The sequence below is a fragment of the Ostrea edulis genome, chromosome 1, assembly GCF_947568905.1.
Source record: "Ostrea edulis chromosome 1, xbOstEdul1.1, whole genome shotgun sequence".
Taxonomy (NCBI): Eukaryota; Metazoa; Mollusca; class Bivalvia; order Ostreida; family Ostreidae; genus Ostrea; species Ostrea edulis.
In genome coordinates this window covers 2,245,076-2,267,059 of record NC_079164.1, presented here as the reverse complement: position 1 = coordinate 2,267,059, position 21,984 = coordinate 2,245,076, and the positions used below count along the sequence as shown (strand labels likewise).

The 21,984-nt window shown below is 33.7% G+C and overlaps 1 protein-coding gene across 1 annotated transcript; it reads right to left on the bottom strand.

Annotated features, from left to right (window-relative positions):
* Positions 1-690: 690 nt before the first annotated feature.
* LOC130050483 (trichoplein keratin filament-binding protein-like) lies at positions 691-18,597 on the bottom strand. The gene is made up of 15 exons (XM_056150673.1): positions 18,472-18,597; positions 17,162-17,386; positions 16,027-16,135; positions 15,114-15,215; positions 13,955-14,011; positions 12,350-12,418; positions 11,236-11,409; positions 8,472-8,584; positions 7,813-7,879; positions 7,263-7,373; positions 5,495-5,556; positions 4,111-4,192; positions 2,620-2,805; positions 1,840-1,983; positions 691-1,017 (listed from the first exon to the last, which is right to left on the bottom strand). The coding sequence occupies exons 2-15, from the start codon at positions 17,350-17,352 to the stop codon at positions 988-990; spliced, it is 1,497 nt and encodes a 498-aa protein (XP_056006648.1). The 5' UTR covers positions 17,353-17,386; positions 18,472-18,597; the 3' UTR covers positions 691-987.
* Between the last annotated feature and the right edge of the window lie 3,387 nt (positions 18,598-21,984).

The window sequence follows — 21,984 nt, the reverse complement described above, 5'->3', positions numbered from 1 at the left end:
TCGGGCCCAGTGGTTCTTGAGAAGATTTTTAAATGACCCCACCCTATTTTTGTGTTTTACACTCAAATGTCATACATTTATTTTATATATATATATATTTATATAATCCAAATAGAAAGAGTTGATATCACACAGTCAAAATAATTCAATAAAAAAGCAGGAAAATATACAGTTCCAAAATATATTTAAATCACTAGCACTTTCTGGATTTTAACATCCATCCTCAGGTGAATACAAATTAATAATGAATACATTGTATTGTATGAAATTGACTGTATTATTCTGAAGGATAGTAAGAGTTATTAACTCTTAAACGCTCATTGTTAAAGGGCTAATTGCTCATCTTAATCATGCCAATAGTTTCACTACTTGGTGTCTAGGAGCAAAGAAGATAATATCTTCATAAATTTTGATGGTTTTGACCTTGTGGAGGCAGAGACCATAAATTCACATATTTTGTTCACCTTGACCCAAACATGCTTCAAGTATATACCAAATTTGGTTGAAATTTATTCAGCTGTTCTAGAGAAGAAACTGAAAATGGTCATTAAAGTTTACGAACGACGCAAGACGACAGACATAAACAGATAGCCATAAGCCACCCGACTGGCTCAGGTAGCCTAATAACGCCTAATTCAATATTCACATTTCTTAATGATCTATATTGTCATAAAAATAATAAACACCTGGTTTAATATTTACATTTTAATATTTATAATCTATATTATCATAAAAATATTCCATGTGAACAAATTCTGGTCTCTACAGAACACATTTGAAACGGTCTGTTCTACAGATTCTTGAAGCATCAGTTAAAACCTATGGGACATGTATTATAGACCAAAAAATATCACAACTGTGGCTGCAGGTACATGTACGACTTTTGTTGAGATAAACTGGGACATGGAGATAAAATGTCTCCACGACTCGGTGAGCATGTCTGGCAGTGCGAGTCACACCGAATACTGACCAGTGGTCACTATGTCCTTACATCCAGGCAGTCCTCCTTCCGAAATTCTAAAAGACAACAAAAGAAGCATTATAATCGTAACATTTTTACAGCAATCTATCTTCTTTTACAGTAAGACACGCTTTTAATGAACAGGCTTATAGCAAATTCATGTTGATTGTGAAGTGATATTTACTCCCGCTATGAGAGAAAAATAAAAAAAAAATTTTATTAGATGTAAATGAAGTTTGGTTATAATGAAGTGTGTTTTGCTGGCCTGGAAGTTCACTATAACTGTGCTTTACTGGATAATGAAGTTTGGTTATAATGAAGTGTGTTTTGCTGGCCTGGAAGTTCACTATAACTGTGCTTTACTGGATAATGAAGTTTGGTTATAATGAAGTGTGTTTTGCTGGCCTGGAAGTTCACTATAACTGTGCTTTACTGGATAATGAAGTTTGGTTATAATGAAGTGTGTTTTGCTGGCCTGGAAGTTCACTATAACTGTGCTTTACTGGATAATGAAGTTTGGTTATAATGAAGTGTGTTTTGCTGGCCTGGAAGTTCACTATAACTGTGCTTTACTGGATAATGAAGTTTGGTTATAATGAAGTTTGTTTTGCTGGCCTGGAAGTTCACTATAACTGTGCTTCACTGTATGGTGAAGTTTGGTTGTAACAAACTGTTTCTGCGGGAGGTTCGTTATAACCATGTTTTAAAGTAATATTTCATCGTGACAAAATTTAGTTTCATTATTAGGTACAGTAGTAATGATGAAATTAAATGTTGTGTACAGAATCACTGCTCTTCCAGTCCTGAATGGTACATCTTATTTAACAGTTGCAGCGAGTCACAATAAACAGAATGGTCATTAGTGCGAGTGACTGTACCTTTGGGGCAAAACCCCGAACTCTCATTCTCTCCGTCTCCTTTTGCAGGAAGTCCTCGTAGTCCTGCTCTTGACGTTTTTCATTTTCTTCCTCTTCCATCATCCTCTGTCGGGACGTCAACTTCTGCTCTTGACGTGATGTGATCTACAGTCAACAGAGATTCACATTACACGACAGATTCACATTACACGACAGATTCACATTACACGACAGATTCACATTACACGACAGATTCACATTACACAACAGATTCACATTACTCGACAGATTCACATTGCACGACAGATTCACATTACTCCACAGATTTACATTACTCAACAGGGATTCACATTAATCAATTAAGCCATATACCCACTCTTAGATATCTGTATATTTTATTACCAGTATTCATTATTGATTTTACACATACACACACAAATATATATACATATATATATATAGAGAGAGAGAGAGAGAGATTACGAATAGCTGAAGAATAATGAAATTTAATTTCAGTGTCAGTGTTCTATTGCAATCATGCACGGAATGACGCTGCCCATAAGACGACAGGACTGCTAAAAACACCCAGAAAGGTAACCCGTGCATAATCAGTCTTCTTGCGCAAAAGTTTTTTCTTTTAATATAAAATTAGATATACAAAAATGGAGTCTATAGACTGTACATGCAGCTGTGTTTTGAGATGAAGCCTAAAGGAACATAAGTACCAAAAAGGCATTCAGTTGATCCAATATTCAGCGGTCATTTGAGATAAAGCCAAGCAAAATTTGTAAAAATTATTACCTGTCCTTCGAGGTCGAGTTTGAGGGCCTCTTTCTGTTCTTCAGCCTTTTCAAGATCACGTTGTGTCATTTGATTTGCTATCTCCATCTCCGCGATCAGTTTTTCCCGTTGCCGTAGCGATTCTTCTCGTTCCTGCTGCACCTCCTCTAACTTCTCCTCAATCTGTTGTTGTCTATCTTTAAATACCTACAGAAACATTGGATATGTAATTCAGAGGTCAGACCCTTACTTAGGTCAAGGTCATCACACCAAATCATTTCAGACAGATTGGGTGATAAATGGGCTCGGCGGGTGTGACTGGTCGACAGGGGATGCTTACTCCTCCTAGGCATCTGATCCCAAATCTGGTTTGTCCAGGGGTTCGGGTTTGTCCAACTATCTATTTTGTATTGCTTATAGGAGTTGTGAGATTGATCACTATTCGTTATCTTCACCTTTAAAGGAGTTATGAAATTGATCACTATTCGTTATCTTCACCTTTAAAGGAGTTATGAGATTGATCACTATTCGTTATCTTCACCTTTATAGGAGTTATGAGATTGATCACTGCTCGTTATCTTCACCTTTATAGGAGTTATGAGATTGATCACTGTTCGTTATCTTCACCTTTAAAGGAGTTATGGGATTGATCACTGTTCGTTATCTTCACCTTTATAGGAGTTATGAGATTGATCACTGTTCGTTATCTTCACCTTTAAAGGAGTTATGAGATTGATCACTATTCGTTATCTTCACCTTTATAGGAGTTATGAGATTGATCACTGTTCGTTATCTTCACCTTTATAGGAGTTATGAGATTGATCACTATTCGTTATCTTCACCTTTCATATGCAGTATTTAAAGCAAGGGCAAGAAGTGCCAGGTAGCTGTGCATCTCACATGTGCTATCTGAAGCTGTGAAGAGTATATGTGTACATTTTCTAACAATTAATTCTGTGCATGCACATACAGTACATATATAAAAGCTTGCAAATTACAAACACTGTATTAAAAAAAAGACAACTTGAGGACGTAACATTACTTATACGCCAGCCAGCTAGAGTTCATCAGTGACGCTTTTATTCTCTCATGTATTGGTCTTTTTTTGTTTTGTTTTTTTTACTTTCATCTTTATATTTAATTTTAATTGCTGTGAAATCATACAATTTCATGGGGGTGGGGATAGAGGGTATCTGTGTGTGTGTCAATTTTCATATCTTATGAATTTCAAACCACCCCAAAATACACAATCTATTTCATGTTTCAATGTAAGGAAACAATATCCATGGAATTACATCACTACAAAAGCATAAAATCTCACAATCCACGAAAACTGGTCCTCATGAATTTAAATGATTCCACAGTATTCATTTTTATCACCACATAATATTAAATCGTTAAATCGTTATAATGGAGATTAACCTATAACATCAGTTTACTGAATCCTATAACATAAACGAGTTTACAAGGTGTAATGATACAAAACGATGTAAGAAATCGACGAGCACTGACCTCTGACATCAGCCTCTCCCTGGCCTTGCTTTCTCGGGCCCACTCTGCATCCCTCTTCTCCCACATTCGAGCTGCTTCCTCTCTGTAATCAACCAGTCAATGTACAGTACTGTACAGTTATAACAAACACAGTTATAATGAATTCATGCTTAATGCAAAGTGATGTTTATTCCCCTATAAGAGGAAAATAACAAAAATTTTATGAAGTTTGGTTGTAATGAACTTTTTATGGTGACCCTGGAGGTTCACTATAACCGTGTTTTACTGTATAATGAAGTTTGGTTATAGTGAATTTTTCATGATAACCCTGGAGGTTCACTATAACCGTGTTTTACTGTATAATGAAGTTTGGTTATAGTGAATTTTTTATGGTGACCCTGGAGTTTCACTATAACCATGTTTTACTGTATAATGAAGTTTGGTTATAGTGAATTTTTTATGGTGACCTGGAGGTTCACTATAACCATGTTTTACTGTACTGCTAAGTTCAAAATAAGGATACTAACTTTCAAACATCAGTTCTGTTACACGAGTTATTGGTACATCATATTTACATGTAAATAAATTAATTTTCCAATACACATTCAACAATGTGGCCCTGCAAGAAAATCAATTGATGTTTAGAAATTAAAATATATTCTTATTCAACTGTATGCATTCTTTCTCTTTTTTTCATCACAAAGTCATTCAGGAATACCGTGTACATGGAAATTATTACCCATCTTATGCATGAATAAACACGAACTGAGGTTTGAATCTTTAATTACTGACATTCAGGTTTTGTACATGTACAGCTGTACAATTTCTACATGTGTATAAACATTGTATGGGCCATTTGTGGAGAACTTGGGCTATCAAATTGACTTCAATACATGTACTTGGAAAGAATATACATGTATAACAAATAACTTGTTTTAAAAGTTTTAACCATCTCAACTCATAAAACAAATCTATGTAATTTTAATGCAGAACATATATTTCATGAGACTTTATTTATTTTAACCAATTGTCACGTGAGATTTATTTTATCCAATTGTCACGTGAGATTTTCACCAAGGTATAATTAAAGATTCTATTTGTTCAACACTATGTATGTAAAATTTATTAATGAGAATGTAATTTTTAGATAAGATTACGTAGAGAAATTACAGAAAGATAAATTCTTGCTAATAAATGGTAAATTACAGCACATAAAGTTGCAAATATCAAGTTGTATGTTAGGAAAAAAATGACAAATTCTAAAAAAAAAATTTTAAAAAAATTCAATTTTGAAAATCAGTGAACTATAAATACGTATGTGAAACAAACTGAAAATGAAAGTGAACAATATAAATAGATTTAAACTGAAAATGAAAGTGAACACTATAAATAGAATCAAACTCACTGATACAACATGTCCAGCTCTGCCTCTCTCGCCTTCTCTACTCGTAACTGATCCTCGATCACCTGTAAACAAATTAACACAAATATATATATCTACTCGTAACTGATTCCGATCACCTGTAAACAAATTAACACAAATATATATATCTACTCGTAACTGATCCTCGATCAACTGTAAACAAATTAACACAAATATATATATCTACTCGTAACTGATTCCGATCACCTGTAAACAAATTAACACAAATATATATATCTACTCGTAACTGATCCTCGATCACCTGTAAACAAATTAACACAAATATATATATCTACTCGTAACTGATCCTTGATCACCTGTAAACAAATTAACACAAATATATATATCTACTCGTAACTGATCCTCGATCACCTGTAAACAAATTAACACAATTAATTGTATTACTCTCCCCTTCTCTACTCGTAACTGATCCTCGATCACCTGTAAACAAATTAACACAAATATATATATCTACTCGTAACTGATCCTCGATCACCTGTAAACAAATTAACACAAATATATATATCTACTCGTAACTGATCCTCGATCACCTGTAAACAATTCAATTAACACAAATATATATATCTACTCATAACTGATCCCGATCACCTGTAAACAAATTAACACAAATATATATATCTACTCGTAACTGATCCCGATCACCTGTAAACAAATTAACACAAATATATATATCTACTCGTAACTGATCCCGATCACCTGTAAACAATTTAACACAAATATATATATCTACTCGTAACTGATCCCGATCACCTGTAAACAAATTAACACAAATATATATATCTACTCGTAACTGATCCTCGATCACCTGTAAACAAATAAACACAAATATCATTTATTGTTCATTCATATAGAAAAAATAGAGGGGAATATGATTTTTCTTGGGTGAATATATCTTCATATCTCCCAAACATTCATGCAATAAATCGTTTATCATACCGAAACAAGCAAGACTTCAAATATGCATTTGAAATTGGAGTCAGCTCATCTATACATTGTAACTATGTAGCTGAGATCGCCCTAACGGTAACACTCTTGTATTTTACATTGTAACTATGTAGCTGAGATCGCCCTAACGGTAACACTCTTGTATTTTACATTGTAACTATGTAGCTGAGATCGCCCTAACGGTAACACTCTTGTATTTTACATTGTAACTATGTAGCTGAGATCGCCCTAACGGTAACACTCTTGTATTTTACCTTCTCCTTGAATGCTGATTACTTACATGGTTTTTGTATCAACCAAATTCAGGTGATCTAACTGTGTATCAGAAACCCATGTATAAACAAATTCCTTTTGTGCCTTATAAACTATAAAGTAATGACTCAAGACTTATTGTGACATCTCAATAAACTATGCTTACCTCTATGTACATGTAAAATTTATGAAAAATGCATGAGACTGTCGAAAGGGTGAAATATGGGGATCCGAGATATGATGTTTGAGGGAGATATGATGTTTTATCCTCCCGTGACTGTCTAGACCAATCACATAATGCTTCGTTTAGAATTATCATACTTAATTATAATAATATAATAAAAAATGACATGTCCGGTTGTCCAGTATTTATGATGTATGGACAAGAACAAAATTTCTATGCTATTCGTGTGATTTTTATCCATTATATGTACAGTTAAAACTTCCTTATCTTGAACTCAGTGGTATCAAAATAAACACTTTGAGACATTGATGTTAGAGATACTGAACTTTAATTGTATACAACACCCACCTGCTTCATCCATGCTGCGTCGGCTTGGGCCTTTTCCCGTCGTGTGGTCAGCATCTCTCGTTCCTCGTTTTCTCTCTCAATCAGAGCCTCTAACATCCTCTTGTCTTGTTCCTACACATCCAGTGCAATTAACACAGATTAATTAACATAGATTTAATCATTTCAAATTAAAAATCACAATTATCAAACTCAGATTACTGGTCTTTCATACATAAACCTTCATAGAAAATTTTCTTTGCTTTATGGATTCAAAAAAACATTTGCCATGCTATATTTGAAATTCAGTAGCTCTCAAATTCTTAGTGCTAAACTGGATAAGTGCTGCTAATTTTCGCTTCATCAGAATTAAATACTGTAAAACATGGCATAGTGAAGCGCTGGGGACCAACAATTCTGATTCGAAATTCATTATATCCAGTAAATTTGTAATATATATTAAAACTGCAGGGAATGAAAATCCCTTTGCTGTAAGCATGAATGCATTATAAGTGTGTTTGCTGTAACCATGTTTTACTGTATTTAAGAATTGAGAAAGACAGAATCATTTTACCAGCTCTTCTTGGATTTGTCGAGATCTTCTCATCATCTGAGCCTTGTGCTGCCTCAGTAGCATGCGACTGTTGATAAGAATAGTGAACAATTATTGACCTCCATTAATCAAAATGTCTGTATCCTTAATATCTATTGGTTTTAAGTATTGATAATGGCAGACTGGTCAGTCCAAATGCTTCCCTTACAATGCATATAATGGCATACATCTCACATTTATCATAATCATTCACATTATCACTTTATAGGATGAGCTCAATCCAATTTTCTAACCCCCCAAAACACTTCATTAATTTTTTAAAATATTAACCATAAATATGTACAGCTTCACCGGATACCCACGGCTGATCTTGTCTTCGATGACGAGATCAGTCGTGGGTATCCGACAACGTATGTACAGTTGAACTTCAGAATGTTGAACACTGATATCTCGAATACCATGGATATTTCTAAGTGAGTTGGAAGTCCCACCAAAATGTACATTTTCTTTATGTATTTTAACCTTAATATCTCGAACCCCTGGATATGTCAAAGTTTTTTCTTGGCCATATCGAATTCAAGATAACGAAGTTTGGCTGTAATATAATCGATCCTTTTCCATTGTGATTCGCTGTACATCATCATAAATTATTGTCATCACGACAACAGTCCCAACTTTACCCCATTTCGCGTTGACCACGAGCTGACTCCATCTTTTTGCGTTCATCTTCTAAATCTTCCAGCCTCCACTGTTCTGTCTGCAGGGCGTCCTGTTCCTTCTTCAGTCTCTCCGCCTGCACACAATTATCAAAATTAATTAATACATGTAACTATTAATTAACACACACAATTATCACAATTAATTAATACATGTAACTATTAATTAACACACACAATTATCACAATTAATTAATACATGTAACTATTAATTAACACACACAATTATCACAATTAATTAATACATGTAACTATTAATTAACACACACAATTATCACAATTAACTAATACACGTAACTATTGATTAACACACACAATTATCACAATTAACTAATACACGTAACTATTAATTAACACACACAATTATCACAATTAACTAATACACGTAACTATTGATTAACACACAGTTATCCCAATTAACTAATACACGTAACTATTGATTAACACACACAGTTATCCCAATTAACTAATACACGTAACTATTGATTAACACACACAGTTATCCCAATTAACTAATACACGTAACTATTGATTAACACACACAGTTATCACAATTAACTAATACACGTAACTAAGTAAGTAAGTAAGTAATTTTTATTTAAAGTCGGAAACTATATACAGGTAAACAATAAACATGAGCTAAGAGCTCTTTAACCGACTATATAGCATTAAAAAAAACAACCACAAAGCACTAATGATATATAATTGCATGCATAGACATAAAAACAGAAATTTGAAATAAAACAGGACGCATACATGTATACAGACATCACAAGTCATGCATATATATACACAGGGACTAGCTATATTAAGATGAGCATGCATCACTGAAAACTATTGATTAACACACACAATTATCACAATTAATTAATACACGTAACTATTGATTAACACACACAATTATCACAATTAACTAATACACGTAACTATTGATTAACACACACAATGATCACAATTAATTAATACACGTAACTATTGATTAACACACATAATGATCACAATTAATTAATACACGTAACTTATTAATTAACACACATAATGATCACAATTAATTAATACATGTAACTTATTAATTAACACACACAATCACACAGATATCTGATCAGTGTTTATATATACATGTAAGCTATTGATTAAGTTTAACATATACTGTTTGTATCACCATACTTTCAAGAACTAACTACTTGTTGCTTGTAGAGCAGATCATATTACCTGAAAAGGTTTATCTCAATGTGATTTAAATAAACCACCTTATGTGCAGAAATGCGTGAAGAGGACTTCAAAAGTAAGTCAGTAAGATTTATGGACATATGCGACATTTCTCAATAATATATAATTTTTTTGCGACATTTTGCATACATTTCACTTGCATTCTATCTTGTATCTACAAAAAATCTTGGGATATATTACCATGTCAGAGTTGGCATAGTTTAATAATTCCTCATTGTTGAATGTGAATTCAGCTCTAATGTATAAATGGGCTTTACCATAATAAAGGAGAGAAAAATCTTTGGAACAATCATATATCGAACACGGGATCCTTACATTACAAGTTAGGGGATCTAACCACTGAGCTACTCAGGTTGATATAAAAGGTTTGGTAATATTACTACAGTATAAAATTTAAACCTATTTCTGAAATCATACAAAAACTCTTCAAATCATGCATGTCTTTAAATAAATTTACAAATTTAGTCAACAAATGTGTTTCTGTGTGTTTCCTTGTAGAATAATATTTGTTTCTAGTAGATGTACATGTAGTAAGTCATACATTATAACTGGTGTGAGACAGAATTTTGTGCAATCTTCATGTACACTATTACAGTAATGTCACCTAAATGTTGTCTCTGACAACTGAATCAAATTTATATGTGTGCACAATTAATGTATATTGGTACCAATATTGTCCCACTACTGAAGTTGTCAAGATCTTACCTCATGAACATTTCTAAAACCTGTATCAGGTAGTAAATAGTTTAAACAACATTTCTTGCATACCCAAGCATATGACCTCTTGACCTTTAGTGTTTTGAGGTACCTGTATCTGACTCCACCCCCAGACATTTTATATATGACCCCCAACCACAGACATTTTATATATGACCCCCAACCACAGACATTTTATATATGACCCCCAACCACAGACATTTTATATATGACCCCCAACCACAGACATTTTATATATGACCCCCAACCACAGACATTTTATATATGACCCCCAACCACAGACATTTTATATCTGACCCCCAACCACAGACATTTTATATATGACCCCCAACCACAGACATTTTATATATGACCCCCAACCACAGACATTTTATATATGACCCCCAACCACAGACATTTTATATATGACCCCCAACCACAGACATTTTATATATGACCCCCAACCACAGACATTTTATATATGACCCCCAACCACAGACATTTTATATATGATCCCCAACCACAGACATTTTATATCTGACCCCCAACCACAGACATTTTATATATGACCCCCAACCCCAGACATTTTATATATGACCCCCAACCACAGACATTTTGTGTACCTGCATGACTCAAGACATTTTGGGTATGTGACCTAAAGCATGTACATTCTGTGTGTCTAACTTTGACATCGGATATTTTGTAAGTCTGACCTTGGCCTTTTGACCAAAGATATTTTGTGTACATCTGATCTCTGACAAGTATAACTTGACCCTGACCTCAGACATTTTATATTTCTGACCTCAGCTTCTCGATCTCGGAGCTCAAACATCTGCTCCCTCAATACATCCTTCCATTTCTTCTCCTCCTCTAACCGATCTTCTTCCTTCTGTCTCTCCAATTCCAGTGCTGCTTTTCGTTCTTCTTCCATTTCTCTCTCGAACTTTTCTTTCTCAATTCTTTCCTGCTCTTCTTTCTATGAAATTAAATATCAACTGAAAGTTATACATATAAATGCTAATTACAAAGTTAGATAATGCACTTTTAACGATAATTTCCACTTAAACAGAACAATTAATTAACATATTTCAAGTATTGTTTTAAAAAATTTAACATTATTTTATTAAACATGAAAAAACTATACAGGAGACAAGCACATTTCTTTTATTGAACAAATTAAAAAACTGATTATTCCAAGAACAATATAAATTCTTTACTAATACACACAATGATTTACAAAAAGTAATTAATCTTTTCTCAAACAGGATAGCAACTGCATGTCATACCCTGCATTGTATATAACCATCTCTGATATTAAGTAAATCTGTAGAAAGCTGTATGAATACTGTTCTGACATAATATCACGCGACTTCTTTAACTCTTACATCATTATACAGACCGTGTTACCTGTCGGATATCACGTGACCTATTTAACTCTTACATCATTATACAGACTGTGTTACCTGTCGAATATCACGTGACCTATTTAACTCTTACATCATTATACAGACCGTGTTACCCGTCGGATATCACGTGACCTATTTAACTCTTACATCAATCTACCGAACATGTTACCTGTCGAATATCATGTGACCTATTTAACTCTTACGTCATCCTAAAGACCGTGTTACCTGTCGAATATCATGTGACCTATTTAACTCTTACATAAATCTACAGACCGTGTTACCTGTCGAATATCACATGACCTATTTAACTCTTACATCAATCTACAGATCGTGTTACCTGTCGAATATCGCTCGACCTATTTACTCTTACATCATTAATATCACGCGACCTAATTAACTCTTACATCAATCTACAGACTGTGTTACCTGTCGAATATCACATGACCTATTTAATTCTTACATCATTAATATCACGCGACCTCTTTTTGATTTTTGAGTAGACCGTGTTACCTCTCTAAACTCTTCCATTTGAGACCCCCACTTGTCCACCACATGATCCTTCAGCTGCTCCGCTTCAATCTGAAAACAAACGATGGTTGAATTCTGTATGTCAGCTATCACCAAGATAATGCATCCCGATGGTTTTGGTGGTCAGAAAATCATTGTGACATTCTTAATAGAGAAATGCCCCTTACTGAGCCTCAAATATTTCATCTCCATGAACATTCTGGTTGACACAACTCAATTAATTGTCAAAATTTTCTTACAGCAACATAAACATGTGTGAATTTAATAGTAGAACATTAGACAATGCTTCTAGAAAAATCTGTCAGTCTGTAGCACAAGATAAAGTCATAGACTAGTTGTAGGAATCAGGTAAATGTTGGAACCTATGTTTGAGTGCAATGAGAAAGTATAGCATTTGTATAAAGATGCTGTAAAAAATTGCTTGAATGTTAGAAAATATCACAAGAGAATTTTATTAATGATTAAATTCGATATAAAGAAATATAGTTTGTGCACACAGCAGTGGAGTGGGATGGAGGTCCAGTATTTTACTTACTGATATCTACTAGATTGTTATTTGTATTTTATCTGAATGGTTTGTACTTTACTGATATCTGGGTGTTTTGGCTTTAGTTTTACAGGTGTAATTTTTTAATCTGTTTTGTGGTGTAGTATGACATACCTTTCTGATATCTGGGCTGTTTGTTATTAACTGATATCTGGGTTGTTTGTTATTAACTGATATCTGGGTAGTTTGTTATTCACTGATATCTGGGTAGTTTGTTATTCACTGATATCTGGGTAGTTTGTTATTTACTGATATCTGGGTTGTTTGTTATTTACTGATATCTGGGTTGTTTGTTATTTACTGATATCTGAGAAGTTTGTTATTTACTGATATCTGAGTAGTTTGTTATTTACTGATATCTGGGTAGTTTGTTATTTACTGATATCTGGGTTGTTTGTTATTTACTGATATCTGGGTTGTTTGTTATTTGCTGATATCTGTGTTGTTTGTTATTCACTGATATCTGGGTTGTTTGTTATTTGCTGATATCTGGGTTGTTTTTTATTTACTGATATCTGGGTTGTTTGTTATTTACTGATATCTGGGTTGTTTTTTATTTACTGATATCTGGGTAGTTTGTTATTTACTGATATCTGGGTAGTTTGTTATTTACTGATATCTGGGTAGTTTGTTATTTACTGATATCTGGGTAGTTTTTTTATTTGCTGATATCTGGGTAGTTTGTTATTTACTGATATCTGGGTAGTTTGTTATTTGCTAATATCTGAGTAGTTTTTTATTTACTGATATCTGGGTAGTTTGTTATTTACTGATATCTGGGTTGTTTGTTATTTGCTGATATCTGGGTAGTTTGTTATTTACTGATATCTGGGTTGTTTGTTATTTACTGATATCTGAGTAGTTTGTTATTTACTGATATCTGAGTAGTTTGTTATTTACTGATATCTGGGTAGTTTGTTATTTACTGACATCTGAGTAGTTTGTTATTTGCTGATATCTGAGTAGTTTGTTATTTGCTGATATCTGGGTTGTTTGTTATTTACTGATATCTGGGTTGTTTGTTATATGGTATGACGTACCTTTCTGATATCTGGGTTGTTTTGTCTCCAGTGTTCATAAAGTTTCTCCTCAGCCAACTGTAAAATAAATTCATTCTGAACACTCAATTTACTCAAATCAACTTGCATATTACTTACAAACCATCAAATCTTATTTCTTCACTTCATTATTAAGAATATACATATACAAATTTATATATCCATTTTGATTACTGAGAATAGTAACTGATTTTGAAATATAACTTCATCCTAGTCAATATAACACTAATTTGATTTAACAAAATTTTAAATTTATTTTCCATTGTATTGTTTTTCTTCTCGAGCACTAGTTTGATTTAACAAAATTCTGAATTTGTCTTACATGTTTTTTTTTCATTTTAAAAGTCGATTTTTATTCAATGTATTTTCAAGATATCAGACATTTAAAATAGTAAGGTATTCATTTTTGATTTATAATCTAAGATATCGGTGGGTTGTTTTTTTTCTTAATGATATTAACATGGTAGTTTTTTTTTTTATTATTATTATTAGTTTTTTTTTTAGTTTTTTATTATTTGATCTTTTGGTATTTGTTACTTATTATCATCTTTTATAAATTATGCATGGTTAAAATAGAATCTCTCTGGGTACGAGTTAGCTTTACTATTTGTCAACGTAATTGGGTTAACTCGTTCCACTTGAGATTAATTAAGTTTATTGTTTTTCTTTTCGGACATTTTGGATCAGCTCTTTGGACAAATAAGGCATGTCCTAATTCGCTCCACTTTTAACATTGATTGGCAAGCCTAAAGACCAAAAACATGTAGTCTGCGTTGTAAATACGTTTGTAGATTAGTGTAGTTGTAGTGCTAGATGTAGTTATATGTAGTTTTTGTTATTATGCTCTGTTGATATTGACCACATTATGTAATTCTTTTCGTTTGTCCTGAAGAAGGGACGGGTCGTCCCGAAAATTTGACAATCTCGTTGTTCGTGTCGTTGGTCATTTTAGTGCTTTATATATATATATATATATATATATATATATATATATACACATACATTCTGCAAAGAAACTTGTACAAAATGTTTATAAGAAGCTACCAAAGGTACATGTATATGTAAATATTACATCTTACATTTTTTTTGCATTTCTTCTCGAGCACTAGTTTGTTTTAACAAAATTCTAAATCTGTCTTACATTTTTTCGTTTTTCTTCTCGAGCACTCCTTAAGGAGTCCACTCGATCCTTCATATCTTCCAGACGATCAAAATTGTCCAATGAATATCCCTTCAGTTCTGCCTGTAATAGAAGAAACATTTACCCTGTTATACAACATAAATCGATACAATACAATAAAACAGGCTGATAGCGAAGTGCTGGGCATGAACAATGATGATTCATTATAAATTTAAAGTAATTTGGTTATGTACAATATATTCATGATATGTTTTAAAACTACAGGGAATGAAAATCACTTTGCTATAAGCGTGAATTCATCATAAGTGTGTTTGCCGCAACCATGACTTACTATAACTGTGATTTACTGTACATGTATGATATGCACGATATATATTTTTCCAAAAGCCAACCACAGCTTTCAAAGAAAATCATAAAACAATATTTACCAACCTTGAAAAGAAATTGAATGAAATTTATTTTGTATGGTGACCGCTATTCTACATTTTGTTCTAAGTAAAGTATTATGTTCAAATGAACATGTGTCACTCCATACGGATATAAACACTGAAAAAATGAATCTCTGTACCAGCTACACTTTGTGGGTGACTATTTCTGAGTTTATGAATGGAATGGAAGTCTAATTGTATGCCTGTCATGTACTTCATGTTTTGATGATGAAATGCAATGATGGCCAGTATTTCATCATCAGCATGATTCCAATCTAATTAAAATTAGATGTTAGATCCGCTCGCGTACTCGCATACATAACATCGTTATGTATGCGAGTACGCGAGCGGATCTAACATTTAATTTTAATTAGATTGGCATGATTCATGATCAAATAAGCTAGATTCTTGTATTTCGTCATCAATATTTGTGTTGAAATTCACAACTCACAGCTAACTGCATTCATAGAGAAATTCTGACTCACTTCAAACTTATATCTCTCCTGTCTTAACATGGCTGCTAGTTTCTCTCTGCGTAGAGCCAAGTTTTTTGCTTTCTTTTCAGAGTCTTTTCCTTTCTGGTAGGCATCCATACTGAAAACAACGAGAAAACAGAAATCTTCATCATTACATTAATGATACATGTGTAGCGGTCGGCCGGGTTCGATCACAGGTGGCCAGTTAGCTCAGTTGGTAGAGCACCTGACTAGAGATTCAGGGGGCCCGGGTTCGAATCCCGGCCTGGTCCGTTGCATTTTCTCCTTTCCCGTTACAGATTTGGTGCCGTTGACCACCCCTGGACTTGGAGGTGAAAGTCCTCCCAGGGGCAAATAAGAACTTGGGTTGATATCTTCAGGGTGTGAAGATATTTAAGGAGGGAGGAATGTAGCGGTCGGCCGGGTTCGATCACAGGTGGCCAGTTAGCTCAGTTGGTAGAGCACCTGACTAGAGATTCAGGGGGCCCGGGTTCGAATCCCGGCCTGGTCCGTTGCATTTTCTCCTTTCCCGTTACACATGTACAGAATTCACTACAGCCCTAAGTGTATTATGTAAGAGGCATCTAAACTTTGGTGCCTTCCATACACATGTAGTTTTAAGTCTGCTTATTCATGATCAATGCTGAAATGCACATGGCAAATATCAAAGTCAAATCTTTTACTGTTAGTATATATACAGTGGAATCATTACAATTCGTGGTGGCTCAATTTTCGTGGAATTCGTGGGTACCCCTCACCCACGAATTTACATCCTCAACGAATAAAGACAAGCAAACATTCCAGAGTTATTATTCTTACAAATATATAAATCCACGAAATTACGTCCCCACGAACCCGTAAAAAATCAGCAATCCACGAAAATTGCCCCCCACGAATTTAAATGATTCTACAGTACAAAGTTCAACTCTCCATAATGATAAACCTCACTCACTAAGCTGTAAATATCTAGGTGTTTATTTCAGTCACATAACTCAGTTAACTTCATCTACCTGTTACGTTGTTTTATAAAGCAGTGCACCATACACAAATCACCACATTCATTAATCTTACAAGCCCCCCCCCCCCCCCCCCCCCCCTCACACACAGTCACACAATGCTGTATTCAGATTTAACGTCCTCATACCTGGACTTCAGGGATTTTTCGGACTCCCATTCCGTCTGTTTTGTTGCTGCTATGTTAGACTTCTGGAAGTAGTCAGCTGTGTGGCCCCACCTCTCTCGTAGATGGTCATCATGATTTCGATTCCTAACAATGGCCTGCTCGTAAACGTTCCTTCGGGTTGTCCAGTAGTGCGGCATGGATGGTAATGCCATGTTTAATTTGTTTCTGTGTAGTAACTATCAGTAACTGGAAGAAAAATGTAATGCCATGTTGAATTTGTTTCTCTGTAATAACTATCAGTAACTGGAAGAAAAATGCACACATCCTTCTCTTCTATCATTGCAGCGATGATGTGCAGACTTACACTCTAATCTTGACCATGTAATGAATAAAATCCGTAAATTATGATAAGATGTGGGTCTGAGTCTTTTGGCTTATAGCGGATTAAAAAAAAAAAAAATTTATGACTTGCACATTCGGTTTGTTATGGGTCAAGCTGGGTTCAATTGGCATATTTCACTGATTTTCCTACATACAATGTATAATATTTAGCATACTTGATCAAGTTGATTCTGATAAAATCCGGCTGAATTGAAATAAGCTGGACATACCTAGCGACACGCTTAAATGACTGGGCTACAGTACAGTAATGAAAATGTTGACCTTCTATTGTATAAACATTATTTGGCAAAGAAATGACCAACATATTTACACATCTTGTTTATTGCACTAGTGTCCCTGGATTAAAAACATAATGTCTTCGAATAACTACTGTCTCCAAGGATGCAATCTTGAGGCCGCCTGCGCCTATCAAAAAATTTATCAGCTCAATCAGATTACCCGGCGGGATGCATGCGCAATTCCAGCTCACAATCAAGTGCATCGCTGGTCATTGCCAGTTAACCCGAGTGCGTCAGATCGTTAGATTCAAATATACTAATTAGGTTTGAAGGTGTTCAATATCTACATATAAGTTACAACAGATTCTGAGAAAAACATTAAAGGTTATAAAGGGGAGAGAACAATAAAGTAAAAGTGCAAGTCATCTCTGTATAAAGATCTATAATGTCTACTAAGTTTTGTGAGTATACATATAAATTTGCTAGATTAGAAGCACGTGCACTGTATAAATTATCAGCTTACTAGAAATAATAGTTGTTACACAATTGACTAAAAAAATTTGGCAATAAATAAACCCCATAATGACATATCACACGCGCTCAGTCTGTTCATACAGTTTACAGTACGACTTGCCAGTACAAGCACAGACCCGTAACATGTAGTTGTATTTTCTCTTGTCACACTTATACAAAAACAATTATCTACATTACCATACGCTATCTGCACATAAAATCTCTTTCTGCAGCGTGCAGGATCACATTTTCTTTCTTCTTTTAAAAAATACTGAAACTCAAACTGTAGTGAATGTCAACAGGAAGTGTAAATACAAAACGCATGCGCAAAAAATACATTAGGGTACAGTATAATACCCCAATATTATTGTAATGTCATGACGAATTACATTTTTGTTAACTTAAGACTTAAAAAGTTATTGATCGAAGTGTAGTTGTTCGAATAAATTTAGATTAAACATATTGTGTGATAAGATTTAATTGAATACAGTGGCGTAGCTAGGTTTTAAATATTTGTAAGCGCGCAAGGGGGGGGGGGGGGTATCGATCGTCCCTCAGAAGCTGAGGACATTTTCCATAATATGTAATAAAAATTTAAAGAAAATATTTGTAAGCACCTGATTACAGTGCTACAATGTAGCTACGCCACTGGAATATTTTACATCACTACAACGTCATTGTGAAAAATTGCCTACTAATAATCACAGGTGCACTGTTTACATCGACTGTGTTATGTTTCCCGCATTAAATGAATAGGCAGATTTTAAAAATGTCTAAAGTTGCAAAACTTTAACACCTTAGGGTCTTTGCTCGTAGCCTGGTGTCCTGGCCTTCCCATAACCTTCATTTGCGGAGCATTATGGGAATTAAAGCCAGGGCCTTATTTGCGAAGCATTACGGGAAGGCGAGGGCACCAGGCTACTTCGCTCGTCTAAACGGTCACACCGTAAAACATATTAAGCATATATTGTTTAAAATAAATTTCCCAGTTATATTTAGAATATAGATATGGTTCAGTTCAAAACACAATATATATAAGTGAATTTTAAGTGTAGTAAAATTTTGTACTGTTTTTTCTATATAACATCGCAAAAAGATTTTTCATCAACAAACTTTTCACATATAATCGAAAAATGTATCTCATGACCGAATGAAGCAGAGTTGCCTATGTTACAGATTCGTTCATTCAGGACTAGTAATATATTGTACCTGAATATCTAAAATGCAATTTCGATAATCAATTTATGAGCAGATAGGCTATCCGTAATTTATCTTCTAATATCAGCATTTTTTGGTCGGGTTGCACAACGTGCAAACGGTTTATAGAATGGTGAATGGCGGGCAGGCGTCCATGATTTAATAGCTAGGGCCAGTAACTACATTGTGTAATCAACTCCTCCCAAACCTCTAATTTGACATTCCTCAAACTTTGTACAGTTGAAGATGTGTATGGAGCGCCAAATTAACATAAACTCAAATAATTGAAGATATCTTCAATTATTTGAAGATATCATGAATTCATTTGATGCGCGCAACAATTTAATTAAAGATCTCTTCAAATAATTAATGATATTTTCAATTCTGAATTATTGTGCGCATTAATTGAATTGACAATAGCATTCATTCTTCAGCTGAATTGATGCGCACTTTAATTGAATTAATGATCTCTTCAAATGAATTAATGATATCAACAATTGAATTGATGCGCGCTATGTACAATTCAATTGTTCAAAGAGAGCAATAATTGATATAATGTGCGCATTAAATCAATTGATAAGAGCAATAATTGAATTCATGCGCGCATTATTTCTCTAATAACATGGGCATCTCATAATGTGATTAAATTTATATCATCTTATATTTATAATTTCTTTTCCTCCTATCTTCTCCTGTCCACTCACCTGTTGTTTATCTTATACAATTAGATATAGTGTGTATATACATCTACATGTACTAGATGTATTCCGATGAGTTGTATAACTCAAGAACAATAAAGAATTGACTTCATTTCATAAGGGCAATAATTGATTTAATGCGCGCATTGATTCAATTAGAGACAAAAATAATTGAATTGAAGATATCTTCAAATAATTGAAGATATTCTCAATTATTTGATTTATGTTAATTTAGCGCTCCATAGATGTGCTTGTGCCTATGTGAAAGTGAACATACATTTTTCGAAAAATTTACATGTAGCTGAACTTGGTCACTTTTAATCAACTCCGCTCACATCTCCAAGTTGACATTCCTCAAACTTTGTACAACTGTTAAGGACCTACTGAAGATGTGCATAGGTCTTTTTGAAAGTGATCAGACATTTTTCGAAAAAAAATACTTGTACATGTAGTTGAACTTTGTCATTTTTTAAGCAAATCTTCAATAGATGGTACCCATTTTTTGTAATCAACTCCTCTTACAGCATTTATTTGACATCCTTCAGACCTTGTACAGCTGTTATGGAAGCATTGAAGATGTGCATGTGTCTTTTTGGAAGTGATCGGACATTCTTTGAAAAAATTACATGTACATAATGTATTTGAACTTTGTCATTTTTTAAGCATGGTACCTACTTTGTGTAGCCAACTCCTCTTACAGCTTTTACTTAACATTTTTAGGCCTTGTATATAGATATTATAAAAACATTGAATATATATATATATATATATATATATATATATATATATAAAGTCAAAAAATAAAATCCAATACTCAAACTTTTATCTATAGCGCTTTCGCCCTGCGGGCTCGTCAGTAGATTTTTTTAAAAACATATATATATATATATATATATATATATATATATATATATATATATATATATACATGTGACATTTTAATAGTGCTTCTGGTTGTTTGGTTTTTTTTAATTCTACATTTATTATGTACATTTTCCAGCATGTTTTGTACTGCTGTCTCTATGATAGATAATATGTTTTAAGTTAAAGCAACCCAGCCATTTCTGTTCTTAACCAACGCCATAAGTTCACACAGTCAAATATGAACATGGTGAATATGCAGACCAATTGTTTAACGAAATGTATTATCAAATTCAAGTTCACTCTGGAGAAAACCATCGAAATGAAACAGTAAATTAAACCCAAGTTGGAATTGTGACAGTGGATATAAATGTAACCCTTGTATAGCAAAACCATCTGATCAAAACAGCAAGTACTGATAGGCGATCTACTGTACAATATGATACAGGTAATAGGCTGCATAATTGTTTAGATACCAAAGTACAACCCAGCGCTTGTTCTCATTAAAACATTTTTCTTATGTATAATCCTTTGCTATTTTATTTTTATTTTATGTTTATTGTTTTCCATCTTTAAGGCTTTTATTAAGAAGAGAGTCCACTTGTGTTTAAAAGGTTACCTGTAGGTGTCCAATAAGTTAACAATTACTGGCCATTGTTTTTGATAAAGCACAAATACTGTCTAATATAAAAAAAAAATGGACAGCAATAATTGTCAACTTATTGGAGAGTGCCAGGTAAATCCAACAACGTATTAGATGGCTGCAGGTAGAAAACAAGAGAAAGACGACGCATTTGTCAAACAGAAAGAAATAAAACAAAACTTTTAGTAAACTTAAAATAGCAAAGCTTTTCTCAAATCAACATCATAACTATGACTTTTCAACACGTACCTTTTCACGACCATTCCTCACGATGAATTAGAGGCTAGACTGTTTGACATCATAGACAGATAC